Genomic DNA, 12,439 nt, shown 5'->3' with positions numbered 1-12,439 from the left:
ATAGCTATACTACTTAAGATGCCCTTTGTAATTACCCTCCATGTAATCAATATGCACAAATGCTCTTTCAACATTAGGCAAACTTTCAATACTATACTGTAACGCCTCAGCGATATCATGACAATCTTTAAAACTCAAATCAAACTTATCATTTGCGAAAACAAGGTCAACTTCAACATTTAAATTATCTCCAACATGATAAATTTTTAACGCTGTGATTCGCTTTATTGGCTCAGCAAATCGGCAACAAAGATATAAAACCACTTTGTACTCCAAAGGATCAGCAACTGCGCCAGTGAGATTGTTTATATGTTCAAATGCAGTTTTACCCCAGTTGAAGATGATATACACTGATAAAAGTAATGCACCCAATGGGTCAAACCACCAAATGTTGAAAATATGACCAAGCCAAGGCATCAACAATGAGACTGTGTTGAACACAATATCAGTCATTGCATCTTGTGCAAGAGCTTGTACTGATGAAGATTGACTTTTTGAACACCAAATCCAACAACCCAATTTAGCTACAATGGTAATAACCATAATTAAAACCGCATCAAATCCAATTGTCGCAGGAAGCCTCTGTTCAGGAGTGCTGAAAAACAACCTTTTAAACGATTCTTGGCCAACTTGGAAGAAGGAAATTATAATAATGATTGAGAAAATGAGAACTCCTAAAGGTTCCAACCTTGATCTACCAACAGGATATGAATGTTGAACTTTCCAGTTGTTTTGTGCTGCCAACCGATTCACAATGTAAATGATAAACGTAGACAAAAAATCCAAAATCGAATCAACTAAAGATGCCACCACCGAAAGTGAATTTGTAAGCAAAGTAACAGCAATTTTACCAACTAGCAACAAAATATTGATTAGAAAATTAACCAAAATAGCAGTCAACACTTGAGAGTTATTCTCCTCTTCATTATAACCCAAGAATTTAGACCCGTCATTGGCAACGTTGCCAGGAACATCATAAAATCTAGAAAATTTTGACAATGACCCTTCACCTTGTTCCATATCAGTATTTTGCAATGAATCATAACTCTTTTTCCCATTCACTGATGTTTCTTTGTCACTTGTGTTCCCATTATTTGCACTTCTAGGACTTGCTGGCTCTTCTGTTTCTTCAATGTTGTCCAACAAAACTCCGCGACTTGATTCACCACTTCCATAATTGCTCAACATATTGTAGTGGATTTTACCAGCATCGAGAAAATTATCAATTTCCTGAAACTTACCAATTAAATAATTCTGTTCTTCATAGTACGTTCTAAGTTTTTTGTTCTTGATCTTTTGTACATCATCTTTGTAATGTGCATACCAATTGCATAATGGCTTCGCATTCCCAATTAACCTCAGAGGTCTTAAACTACTAACAATTCCAACAATATTTCTTCCTCTTGATTCATTAAAAAGACTTTCGTGCAATGACGAAGTACTCTCATCATGTAGTTGGTAAAATAGAGGCTGCGATGCTTGTGAACTATTCAAATTAGTTGGGTTGTGGACATCAGTAGCAGAATTTGGATTAGTGACTGAGTGGTGACTGGATAACAATCTATGGAAAAGCGGTCTTTCTGGCATCATTTTCATGTATTCGTTAGCAGAAAACGACAGACGCCTCCTCGGCGAAGCAAACTCTTCAAATTCAGTGTACTCTGATTGCATTAGGGTGTTAAGTGCATTTCCTGACCTCGAACGTGATGCAAACTTGGGTGAACTCAGTCTCTCTCTAAATCTATTTGGTGATGCGGTTGAAGCTAATGCTGGAGTTGAATACTGGGCGTGACGTAGGTGGTTAGGTAAATTGGTATGGCTAATTGGTGAAAGTTTGTTATTTTGAATCCCATCTCGAGTGTTAACAATGAGGGGTTGTATTTCATCGTCGGAGTAGTCTTTGGAACCCATACTAGATTATGTATTATAAGACGTTGTACTGAGTATGATATATGTGTGTGTTATGTCTCGTAATTTTTAGTGTGTGTCTCAAGATGCGCAATGAGATAACTCTGATATGCAGGTTGAATCTCAAAATTAATGTAACGTAGATAAATCAAAGTAAAAGGCAGCTGTGGTAAAGCTCTCTTTGATGCCGTAAGGGGTTTTGTCAAATAATTTGATGATTGAAAGCTTTTAGTGGTGTGATGGGTATATGAGATATATAAAAAACCCTTGCATGAAGTGTCTTTTAGTAAGTGTTGAAATATTATAACTCCAATGAAAGATATTATTACAATTTCATCAGATGGCTGAGTATAGGGAAGCCAGTATTTCTTTTTGCAATGTTCAATCCCATACCAAACTAGCTCTGACAACACAAAACATCGACTCTACAGTACTCCAAATACTATCAGAAGTAAACATCTTATCAGTTATCAGATAATCAAAAAACTCCGGAGTATGAGTTTCTACATACTTACTCAACAACATGTGTGTTTCAATTACCTCAATTTGATAACGTAGCTTACAATGAGATAAGTTTAACGAGCTAAGCCTCATCATATCAAGTGTCTACTTTATTGAATTAACCATATGGTAAATTTGTGTTAATCTCTATTTCTAAAGCTTTTTACCCGGCTTTTTCTCATCTCCAATTAATAAAATTTTTTAAATAAATGTTTGAGAAAACAAATGGAAAAATTTTCTAAAATGAATCCACCTTTTCTTTTTCCTTTCTTTTCCTTTAATTCTTCAACTCAATAGTTTCATAAATGATAGGACAACCATTGTGTTGTCACTAACATTATGTCTTAATTGGTATGTTCAATATGAGTGCCACCCTCAAAGGCATCTTCAAAAATGCTGCTTTTTCATCAATGCACTTCCAACATGATTAAACTCAATGATATAACTTTTTTGACTGAGGATGTACATGCAGGACATATTGTTAAGGAATTCTTCGTTTATGATTGTGATAATTGCATTGAATCAAAGAATAGTTGGTTTTGATTAGGTTCGCTAATGCTAACTCAATTTTTAGTATGTTATTTCCACTCGTCTTACATGACATTGAATCTAAATATGATATTTGAATGATGAATATGTTCCTACATTTTTTCTGTCCGGTGACTCGTGATCCAATGGATAACTAACATGCATCACCATCTGACTTTTGCAAATCTTTTTTTGGATTTAAATTGTGTTTCAGGGGTTAATAATACTAACTAATAATCACAAGGGTATGTTATCTTCCTTTTATTGTCTTGGGATATGTCATTCATTATGATGAAAAGTATATGTTATCAGTTCTGCTTCTGAACCAAATAATCTGAAGATACCAACTTTACCAAAGCTCTAGAATTACTCTGATTTATGAAATGACGATCCCTTGTATTGTATGAGTTTTTACTAACAATATTAGAGTTCATAGAACAAATACACTAAAATTTTAACTAAAACCTTGTTGTAGAATTTCTCCTCTCTATACGTTGAAGATGACTACTTTACCATCAATACCTGATGTTGAAACTTGACCATTAGCAAAGTTTTTAATACTGACGATGGTATTTTGATGAATAGTGGTCAAAGCTTTAGCTGCCTTTCCATGTCCACCACTTGGCTTATTAGCTCTACCTTTCAAATCCATTTGCTTAAACATATTCAAAGCTTGATGAGAAGAGATTTCCTCTTCTTCGTCATCGCCATTAACCTTTGGCGGTTCCTTAGTCAAATCCTTTTGTTCCTCAATTTGGTAAGCCTCTTGCCAATTTTGTTCATTACCTTTGAACACAACTAAGTTACAGTTGAATCCTCCAACAACAACTGAATTGTCTGAAGTCCAAACAACTGACTTGAATGGTAAATAGTTTGTCTTGACATTTAAAATAGACTTTGGTTCAAGTCCTTCTCCTTGTGGGTAAACAACTCCAATTGAAGAATCGTGAGAGACCCAAGCCAACGCATTTCCATCAGGACTAAACTTGACACCATGTACCCATGCATTTGTTTCATTGGTAAAATCACCACATAATGTTTGAAAGGGTAATTTAGTACCCCATACACTTGGTTCTGGTTTAGCATCAATGCCTTTAATGTAACCACTAAAGACTCTGATATGCCCATCAGTAGACCCACTGGCCAACAAGACACCATTTGGATGCCAATCAATAGTGGTGATGGTAGATTTAATTGGCTTTTTTAAATGTTTTGATACCCACCAATCATTTTCTTGTTCGTAGTAACAAACAGCAATCACTCTGTCTCCAGATCCAACAGCAAATTTCTGTCCATCCGGTGACCATCTACAAACTGTAGCAGCTCTGTTGATACGCAACAAGACCAATGTTGGTTTAAACTCTCCATTTTCGTATTCCCAAACTGAAGCATTTCTATCTTGAGAGCAAGTTAAGATTCTTGATCCATCAGGCGAAATGTCAACCGAGGTGACAGTCTTGTCGTGATCACGCAACTGAGCAACTAATTTGGGTTTGGTGGATAAGTTGTTGGGGTCAACCTTGTAAATTTCCACCAAGTTTTCTTTAGTGATTGCTAATATGGTGCGGTCGGGGGAGAAAACGTGGTCTTTGATGGGTAAGTGACCCAATTGATAAATAGCTGGAACTTTTGACATTACGGTATATCGATTTGATAGTTCAGGAGTGACTCTCAACTAAACTTGAAGATGAATGTTGAACGCAAGACCTTTTTTTACAAGCACCGAAAAATACGTCGGCGTTGAGCAACTTGCCTCGAAGAGGGTAACCAAACTTTTACAAATTGAAAAAGTATTTATTTATACATCTACTTCTCATCAAGCTTAATCATCTTGATGCTCTTGTTCTTGTTTCACCTTGACAAACTCTCTTATCTTTTCCCATCTTCTTTGAACTGTTGGGTTCTTTACTTTCACCATTTCACCATCCAACCTATCAACAACAGCAGAAAACAAGTTACCAGTTTCCTTGTTGTACAATATTCTCAACCAATAGAAAATCAAAAACAAGGTCAATTGAAATCCACTGGCATTTCTAAAGAATAACGTCCTGATGAGTAAGTAGAAAATCAAAAATAATTCGTCATATGCGATCCATGACGATACAGTTGATGCGTGTTTGAGAACAACACTGACATTCTTTACTTTACTCAAGTGTAAAATACTCAATAAAAAGTATGGAAAAATCTTAAACACTGATCTGAATGTAAAACACCAAACAATCGTCAAGACCAAATATTGAAAATTCTCATGACTCAATAATGTAGCCACTGGTGGTAAAAAGTGTAATCCGAATTTGTGACTAAATGTAGAAGTCAATGCCACTGCTGAACCAAGCAAGGCCAATCTGTAACAAATTGAATTGATATAGTAGACATTAGGCAACCAAAAAACCTGGAAAATGAATGAAATGGTACCAAATACAAGAGAAGTGATGTGACCCCCAAGCCATGCTTTATACTTTAATGCATTTGTATCAGGTTGGGCTCTAACCAACTTCTTTTTAAACTTGTGATGCTTATCATTAGGTGTCTTGTTTGTAGGCGTATCAGGTTTTGCTTGTTGTGCTGTTGAACCTTGTGTTGAATGCTGATCATGTGTTCCAATCGACCCATTTTGTTGGGCTTCAGTAGCAGTAGCAGACATTGTTGCTTAGTGGAGGTGTCTCTAGATGACTGATCTGTGTTGACTTGCTGTTTGTATAAAGTAGCAAAGCAACGAAATTTGGGAATGAGAAGTGAAATTTGTCTCTATGCAGGATTGCCTAAACTAATCTTTTTTGGCCCACCCCCTCCTCTGCGCCAAGCTCGGTGATCGAGCGACATATTGGCCTGTGCTCTCGCCCTACAAAGAAAAAAATGGCTTTTCTCGACTGGGTGTAGTGTGAAGACAACACCCAACACACAAAACGCGACTCAAAATCACGAACTGTAAACAACTATCAACTCCAAACACTTATCACAACTGATCCGAAAATGGACATCGACTACACGACAAAGCCAAGCCTCACTGAGCTAGAAGCATCAGTGCTTACGGAATACCAAAACATCAATGCCACTTTGATCCAACTAAATCAAAGGCTAAAGAGCCTTACGAATAAAGATGACGCAGATGGTGGTGAAAGTATACGACTGGTTGAAACATTGAGACAAATGGAAACAAGGCTACTGCTTATATACACATTCTTTAGGGGTGCTGTCTATACGCTATATGCTGATGTAGGAGAAGGTGTCGAAAATGGCAATGAAGATTTGACGGAAAGTGTGGATGAACAGGAGGACGATAATGGTACAGACTATGAGGGCAGGGAAGAGTATGACAAGGGTACAAATGAGCTACTGAGTATTTCCGATACCTGAAAAGCAAATGAGCTATACTATATAATCTTATACAGTGTGTCATCATAAATCAATTCAATATCGGTGATGATGACCCCACGGTTGATCAACAAATGATCGAAATCAATAGTTCCAATATACTTAATTTTTCCTTGTTTGTTTGCAGACTTATCAGTAATGAAATATTCACTTTGAAATTTGATTGCGTAGTCTCTATTTGGATTCAACGGCACTTTTTCCTTACCCTGGTGTACTTCATGAACTTTGCCGCTGGATTTTTCATGTATTTTAGTCTCTGCATTGGATCCTATCTTGGCCATCCCCAACCCAATTGGTGATAGTGTGTCATCCTTAATGGAATTCCAATTTATGGGTTTAATGGCCCATTTGAAACTGACGTCATTGTTCTTCTCATGCGAATCGGTCTTCTGAATGATACTCATTTGTATTCCAGATACACTCGGGTGTACTAACTCGACCCAAATGTTGAATTTTGAATTATTTGGATTGAGACTCAAGGGTAGTCCAAATATTGCTCGTATTTTGTTGTTTGAAGAAAGCTTTTCAAGAACAGCATACTTAATTTGATGTTGTTGTAACTCGTTACAATACTCCTCAACATCTGACTTACTTCCATTGCTGTTGTTTTGCATCATCTCTGTAGTTAGGTAGTTGTAGTATCCCATATCCACGTAACGCAACCCCTCTGGATAATTCAATGTCTTTCTCTGTAGAATGTTCGAATTAAGCCAAAGTGGTAAGAAGATTGATTTTTGAACGTTTGATTCTTTAGATTGACTTAATTCATCCCTGATTCTAAAGTATTGAATAGTGGCGTATAATAGCATTGATAAACTTGAAGAAGTGGCGATTAGTATCAAAATAGTGCGTAGGGGTAGCCTCTTTCCGCCGGGAGATGTTCCATTAGCTCCATTACGACTCATATGCACTGCATTTTGAACTAGGATGTCGTAGTTTACTTTGTTGAATTGACGAGAAAAAGGACCACTTTGTCCAAAATATCTAACTGGATGGAAAGTCTGTCTAGCGGGTATCACTGCACGCTTTAGCAGCACTAGAAATCGAGCATTGTTTACCACTCTCAAATTCATTGACAACTGAAACTACCGTATTGTGGTAACTATTTTCTAGAATGTGGAGGGATGTGAATGGTGTTAGAGGTAATTGTGGTGTGCGAAAAAGCCGCACAAATTGTATCATCAATAAATTGTCTCTATCTATTATCTAAAACGTATCTACTCCTCAAAACTAGCCCAATCGATCTTTTTACTTTCAAACTCTTCAATCATCTTAAGCAATTCTACTTTCTCTTTCTCCTCTCTCTCTTTGGCTGCTTGTTCATCTATCGGGTTTACCTTCTCCGCGCCTGGCTTTGTGGTTTTATTTCCTTTCGCAAGTCGATCCGATGGTTGTTTGTGTACATCTTTCTTCATTCCCCTTCGTTCTTTTGTCCTGGATGAGCCTGCGTCCGTTGTTTTGTGTTTAGCTTCTTTGAAGCTCAAGTTGTCCAATCGTGTGGCCAATGACTTACCCTGCGTTGGCTTCTTTAATCTTCCTGCCTCTTTTTCTTTCACCTCATCGTCATCACTAACCTCTTTCCAAGCAGTGGTGTCATCTGCATCTGTCTCACTTCTTTTAGGCTCAATTGTAATTCTAGCAGCCAAAGATTGTGCAGCTTTGGTCATGGGTCCTTTAGCATACAATTTATCCGAAACAACTGTTTCTTCATCTGAGTCATCTATAGCGTTAGCCACAGGTGCTTGGAACGTTTCATGGTCTATGTGCTTTCCATGTAGACTATTGTCGGTGCGTTGGCCCTTCTGATGTCGTCTTCGGTGATCCTTATCTTGATAAGATTTGAGTCCATGTGCTCTATCACTTGTCTTGTTGAAGCGTGGGGTATCGTTGTCGTGCTTGTAAGAGCTCCTATCTCCTCTACCCTTCTTCGAATGGGTGTTGCTCTCTTCTTTGGTGTCGCTACTATTACTCGCCCATTGACTTTCTAATTTTGATGTCAGCGTTATTGGTTTACTCCATTTGTTTCCCAACTTTCCCCCCTTTGGGGTTTCTAGCTTGGCGCCACTTGGTTTCTCTCCCCCCGTTTCTTCAGTTGCCCATATCGAGACCAATCCCATATCTTTATTTAAAAAAGTGTACAGTTCTATTGATACTCCAAGAAGTTCTTAATCACCTTTTTTTTGTCCAGATTTGCGATCGATGCGACAGAAGAAAAAATAAAGGGGAACACAATTGTTAGACGTTGAGCGGCTGCATTGAAAATGGCCCTTAATGTATACTCTATTTGGTCTAGCTGGGGAATAGTTTTGGTAGTCTAAAATTGATTCTGGTACCAACGGTGCAGCCAATAAAGTTTTTTGTCTTTCAGATTCGCATAACCGACTCTTGTTTCTGTAACTTCATTGTAAGAGTATTGTAGCGGCTTCCAGTGGAGCTGTGGTTCGATTGGCATAGCAGTACCATTGTTCAAGAGAAATTTGGACAACGTATTTGTAATTTTTTATTGTTACAGATCACCGGAAATAAGGTAATCGATGTAGCTTATCTCCATTCTCCAGAACCCAGATCATTGATATAAATTGCTTTGGTTGGTATTGGTTTTCGATTTCAATTACGCTTCGTTGTCTACGTCTTTTTAGACATATGCGGGTGCATTAATAAATCCACCATGCAATTCTACCTCTATCCTCGTGGTCAAAAGCACATCTGTCATCCGAAATAGCGCTTACTAAAAAAATTAAAAAAGCGTTTTTCCGCAAACTCCCTACACTTTGTTTGAGTACACAAAAATAAGGAACTAGGCAATCCAACAAAATTTCCAAATGTTATAAATTCATTTGCTATTCCTATAATCCGTAAAATCGCAGAACCACTATCACTTTTTTTGAAGTTCACATAGTCCAAATAAACTCAATTGACCCGTAACACACAATGTCTTCATTCAAATTAGCTTCAGAATTACCAGCTTGGAAAGAATTGGAGCAACTTTACAAAAAGGAGGGTGAAAAATTCGATGTCAGGGCTGCATTTGCCAAAGACCCAAAAAGATTTGACGAATTCTCCCGTATTTTCACCAACTATGATGACTCAAAGATTCTTTTTGACTTTTCCAAAAATTTGATTAACCAAGAAATTCTTGACAAATTGATTCAATTGGCCAAGGAAGCTGGCGTTGAGAAGTTGAGAGATGAAATGTTTGCTGGTGATCACATCAACACTACTGAAGACAGAGCAGTTTACCACGTCGCATTGAGAAATGTCAAGAAGCACAAAATGCCAGTCGATGGTAAGGATACTACTCAAGAAGTTTGGGATGTTTTAAACCACATGAAGGAGTTTTCTAATCAAGTTAGAGATGGAGAATGGAAAGGTTACACTGGAAAGGCCATTACAGATGTGATCAACATTGGTATTGGTGGTTCAGATCTTGGTCCAGTCATGGTCACTGAAGCTTTGAAATACTATAGTAAGCCAGGCTTGAATGCCCACTTTGTATCAAACATTGATGGAACTGATATTGCTGAAGTGTTGAACAAGGTTAACCCAGAAACAACTTTGTTCTTGGTTGCTTCAAAAACTTTCACCACTGCTGAAACCATCACCAACGCCACCTCAGCAAAAAAATGGTTCTTAGATCACGCCAAAGACACCAAGCACATTGCCCAACACTTTGCTGCCTTGTCCACCAATGAAAAAGAAGTTATCAAATTTGGAATTGATCCAAAGAACATGTTTGGATTTGAAAGCTGGGTTGGTGGTCGTTATTCTGTGTGGTCAGCCATTGGTTTGTCAGTTGCCATCTACATTGGTTTCGACAACTTTGAAAAGTTTTTGGCTGGTGCCGAAGCTGTTGATGAACATTTCTTAAAGACGCCATTGGAAAATAACATCCCAGTACTTGGTGGTTTGATTTCTGTTTGGTACAACAATTTCTTTAATGCTCAAACCCACTTGGTTGTTCCTTACGATCAATACTTGCACAGATTCCCAGCTTACTTGCAACAATTATCTATGGAATCAAATGGTAAGTCAGTCACCAGAGCCAACGTTTTTACCAACTACCAAACCGGTACTATCTTATTTGGTGAACCAGCTACCAATGCTCAACACTCTTTTTTCCAATTGGTCCACCAAGGTACAAAATTGATTCCTGCTGATTTTATTTTGGCTGCTCAATCACACAACCCAATTGAAAACAACAAACACCAGAAGATGTTGGCTTCAAACTTCTTTGCCCAATCTGAAGCTTTATTGAAGGGAAAGAGTGAAGAGCAAGTTAAAGCTGAAGGTACAACCGGAGGTTTGGTTCCACATAAGGAATTCAGTGGTAACAGACCAACTACTTCCATCTTGGCTCAAAAAATTACTCCAGCTGCTTTGGGTGCATTGATTGCTTATTACGAACATGTTACATTTACCGAAGGTGCTGTTTGGAACATCAACTCATTCGACCAATGGGGTGTTGAATTGGGTAAAGTTTTGGCCAAAGTTATTGGTACTGAATTGGAGGACAAGAAATCTGTTGGTTCTCATGATCCATCCACCAACGGTTTGATCAACACGTTCAAACAATGGGAGTAGATATGGTTAGTTAGGAGTATAGTTTAATCAAGATTGTTTTTCAATAGACCAGTTCAATAGAGCTTGTATGTGGGTGGTAGCAGCGATGACGTAGAATGTAAAAAAATTAATTGCGACTAATTTGATCCATTCTTCAATTTCTCTGTATCCCAAGTAGCCATGCTGTCTGAATTTGAAGCCGATGGACCTCAGCTGGATGAAGAGTTAGACTATCCGCTTAGGATTGTTCTTGTCACGGATGACCCGAAGTCAAAAGAGTCAGAAATGGAAGAAATACTTTTGGATAGGATAACAAGTTTCCGAATGATGAATGTATTTTTTGATGCATTCGATGACGCAGTGGCAGTACCGAATGAAGGGCATATCAAATACGAAGTGGGTAGTGATGGGTTAGTTGTGATTATTGTCGACAGCACGAAATTGAAGGATGACGCGGTTAAGTTTATTGACGATTATGCAAAAGAGTTGGAGCAGGAAAAGGAAGAGAAGGAAGAGGTGGAAGAGGAGGTGGAAGAGGAGGAAGAGAAAGAGTCAAAGAAGAAGAAAATAAAAACAACGGCTTAGGATGGTTACTGAAGTAGACAGTGTTTAACATTCGGGGTATTCTGTGAGGCGGTTATACTCGAAGGGGGCTTGGTGGAGAAGAGCATCTTTAGAGGTTAATATATCAGATTAGCTACTCTGTAATGTGCTTGAGAACTTAAAGTCAACAGTTGATGTCTTTTTGGAAACTGTACGAGCAGCAAACAGAGACACACAAATTAGATCTAGTAGTTGGTTTCATTTAAATGTATGTTGATAAGAACCTCTACATTTATAGTACAATAAGGCAAATAGTTGACAAGTGTCAATGCGATAGTTCCTTTAGGGTCTGTAAGAGAGTATACCTTGTATTTATTGAAGCTTGCACTTCAAGTGCGACTGCATACAAACTATCACCAGAAAAATGGTCGCCCGAAAATCAACAGAATCAAACTCCACCAATATTCTTCCCTCAACACGAACTATACAAGCACAATGGCTTCAGAAGATTGGAGAAAAATAGATATTGATGCATTAGAGCCAGAATACCACTTGTCCGCTGCTGAGCTTGTACCCGACTTACCACAAGTGTCGCAATCGCAAATATCCTCAGTAGCTCAACAAGTGAGGTCGCAATTATCTTCGGGTCAATTCCAACAAGCTCTCGAATTAGCTTTAGACAATGCTCCATACATTGCTGATCTGCTTCAAACCAAGGAATTACATGCCAAAACCGTATTTGAAATTTTATGTTCGATAAAGAATAACAACAATATATCAGAGTTGGGCCAATTTGTGAAAAATTTGAATCAGGAACAACAGGATACTCTTATTAAGTACTTGTACAAGAGTATGTCTGAATCTTATGGACAAAAACAAGGTGGGTTGTTGTTGAATTGGTTTGAGAAAACTGTTGAAGTTACTGGCGTGGGAGCAATTGCTAGATACATGACCGATAGAAGAACTGTATAATGACCTTTGTCAGAGGATTTGTACATTGATATAATAAAAATTAGTATTACCG

The 12,439-nt window shown here is 37.9% G+C and overlaps 9 protein-coding genes across 9 annotated transcripts; 4 read left to right on the top strand and 5 right to left on the bottom strand. All coding sequences in view use genetic code 12, as the record gives it.

Annotated features, from left to right (window-relative positions):
* Positions 1-9: 9 nt before the first annotated feature.
* CORT_0D05050 (hypothetical protein) lies at positions 10-1,911 on the bottom strand (the record flags this gene model as incomplete). Its single annotated transcript, XM_003869431.1, has 1 exon — positions 10-1,911. The coding sequence occupies one exon, from the start codon at positions 1,909-1,911 to the stop codon at positions 10-12; it is 1,902 nt and encodes a 633-aa protein (XP_003869480.1).
* A 1,513-nt stretch (positions 1,912-3,424) lies between these two features.
* On the bottom strand, positions 3,425-4,573 carry CORT_0D05040 (Arc40 protein; the record flags this gene model as incomplete). The annotated part of the gene is made up of 1 exon (XM_003869430.1): positions 3,425-4,573. The coding sequence occupies one exon, from the start codon at positions 4,571-4,573 to the stop codon at positions 3,425-3,427; it is 1,149 nt and encodes a 382-aa protein (XP_003869479.1).
* A 186-nt stretch (positions 4,574-4,759) lies between these two features.
* Positions 4,760-5,581, bottom strand: CORT_0D05030 (hypothetical protein; the record flags this gene model as incomplete). The annotated part of the gene is made up of 1 exon (XM_003869429.1): positions 4,760-5,581. The coding sequence occupies one exon, from the start codon at positions 5,579-5,581 to the stop codon at positions 4,760-4,762; it is 822 nt and encodes a 273-aa protein (XP_003869478.1).
* Positions 5,582-5,910: 329 nt separating this feature from the next.
* CORT_0D05020 (hypothetical protein) lies at positions 5,911-6,294 on the top strand (the record flags this gene model as incomplete). The annotated part of the gene is made up of 1 exon (XM_003869428.1): positions 5,911-6,294. The coding sequence occupies one exon, from the start codon at positions 5,911-5,913 to the stop codon at positions 6,292-6,294; it is 384 nt and encodes a 127-aa protein (XP_003869477.1).
* A 17-nt stretch (positions 6,295-6,311) lies between these two features.
* On the bottom strand, positions 6,312-7,385 carry CORT_0D05010 (hypothetical protein; the record flags this gene model as incomplete). The annotated part of the gene is made up of 1 exon (XM_003869427.1): positions 6,312-7,385. One exon carries the CDS (start codon positions 7,383-7,385, stop codon positions 6,312-6,314), a length of 1,074 nt encoding a protein of 357 aa, XP_003869476.1.
* A 144-nt stretch (positions 7,386-7,529) lies between these two features.
* CORT_0D05000 (Fgr50 protein) lies at positions 7,530-8,429 on the bottom strand (the record flags this gene model as incomplete). The annotated part of the gene is made up of 1 exon (XM_003869426.1): positions 7,530-8,429. One exon carries the CDS (start codon positions 8,427-8,429, stop codon positions 7,530-7,532), a length of 900 nt encoding a protein of 299 aa, XP_003869475.1.
* Positions 8,430-9,243: 814 nt separating this feature from the next.
* On the top strand, positions 9,244-10,893 carry CORT_0D04990 (Pgi1 glucose-6-phosphate isomerase; the record flags this gene model as incomplete). Its single annotated transcript, XM_003869425.1, has 1 exon — positions 9,244-10,893. One exon carries the CDS (start codon positions 9,244-9,246, stop codon positions 10,891-10,893), a length of 1,650 nt encoding a protein of 549 aa, XP_003869474.1.
* Positions 10,894-11,052: 159 nt separating this feature from the next.
* CORT_0D04980 (hypothetical protein) lies at positions 11,053-11,457 on the top strand (the record flags this gene model as incomplete). Its single annotated transcript, XM_003869424.1, has 1 exon — positions 11,053-11,457. One exon carries the CDS (start codon positions 11,053-11,055, stop codon positions 11,455-11,457), a length of 405 nt encoding a protein of 134 aa, XP_003869473.1.
* A 453-nt stretch (positions 11,458-11,910) lies between these two features.
* CORT_0D04970 (Arc15 ARP2/3 complex subunit) lies at positions 11,911-12,387 on the top strand (the record flags this gene model as incomplete). The annotated part of the gene is made up of 1 exon (XM_003869423.1): positions 11,911-12,387. One exon carries the CDS (start codon positions 11,911-11,913, stop codon positions 12,385-12,387), a length of 477 nt encoding a protein of 158 aa, XP_003869472.1.
* Positions 12,388-12,439: the final 52 nt, after the last annotated feature.

This window comes from Candida orthopsilosis (assembly GCF_000315875.1).
Source record: "Candida orthopsilosis Co 90-125, chromosome 4 draft sequence".
NCBI lineage: Eukaryota > Fungi > Ascomycota > Pichiomycetes > Serinales > Debaryomycetaceae > Lodderomyces > Lodderomyces orthopsilosis.
The sequence above is the reverse complement of the archived record's forward strand: the minus strand, read 5'-3'. Positions and strand labels throughout refer to the sequence as shown.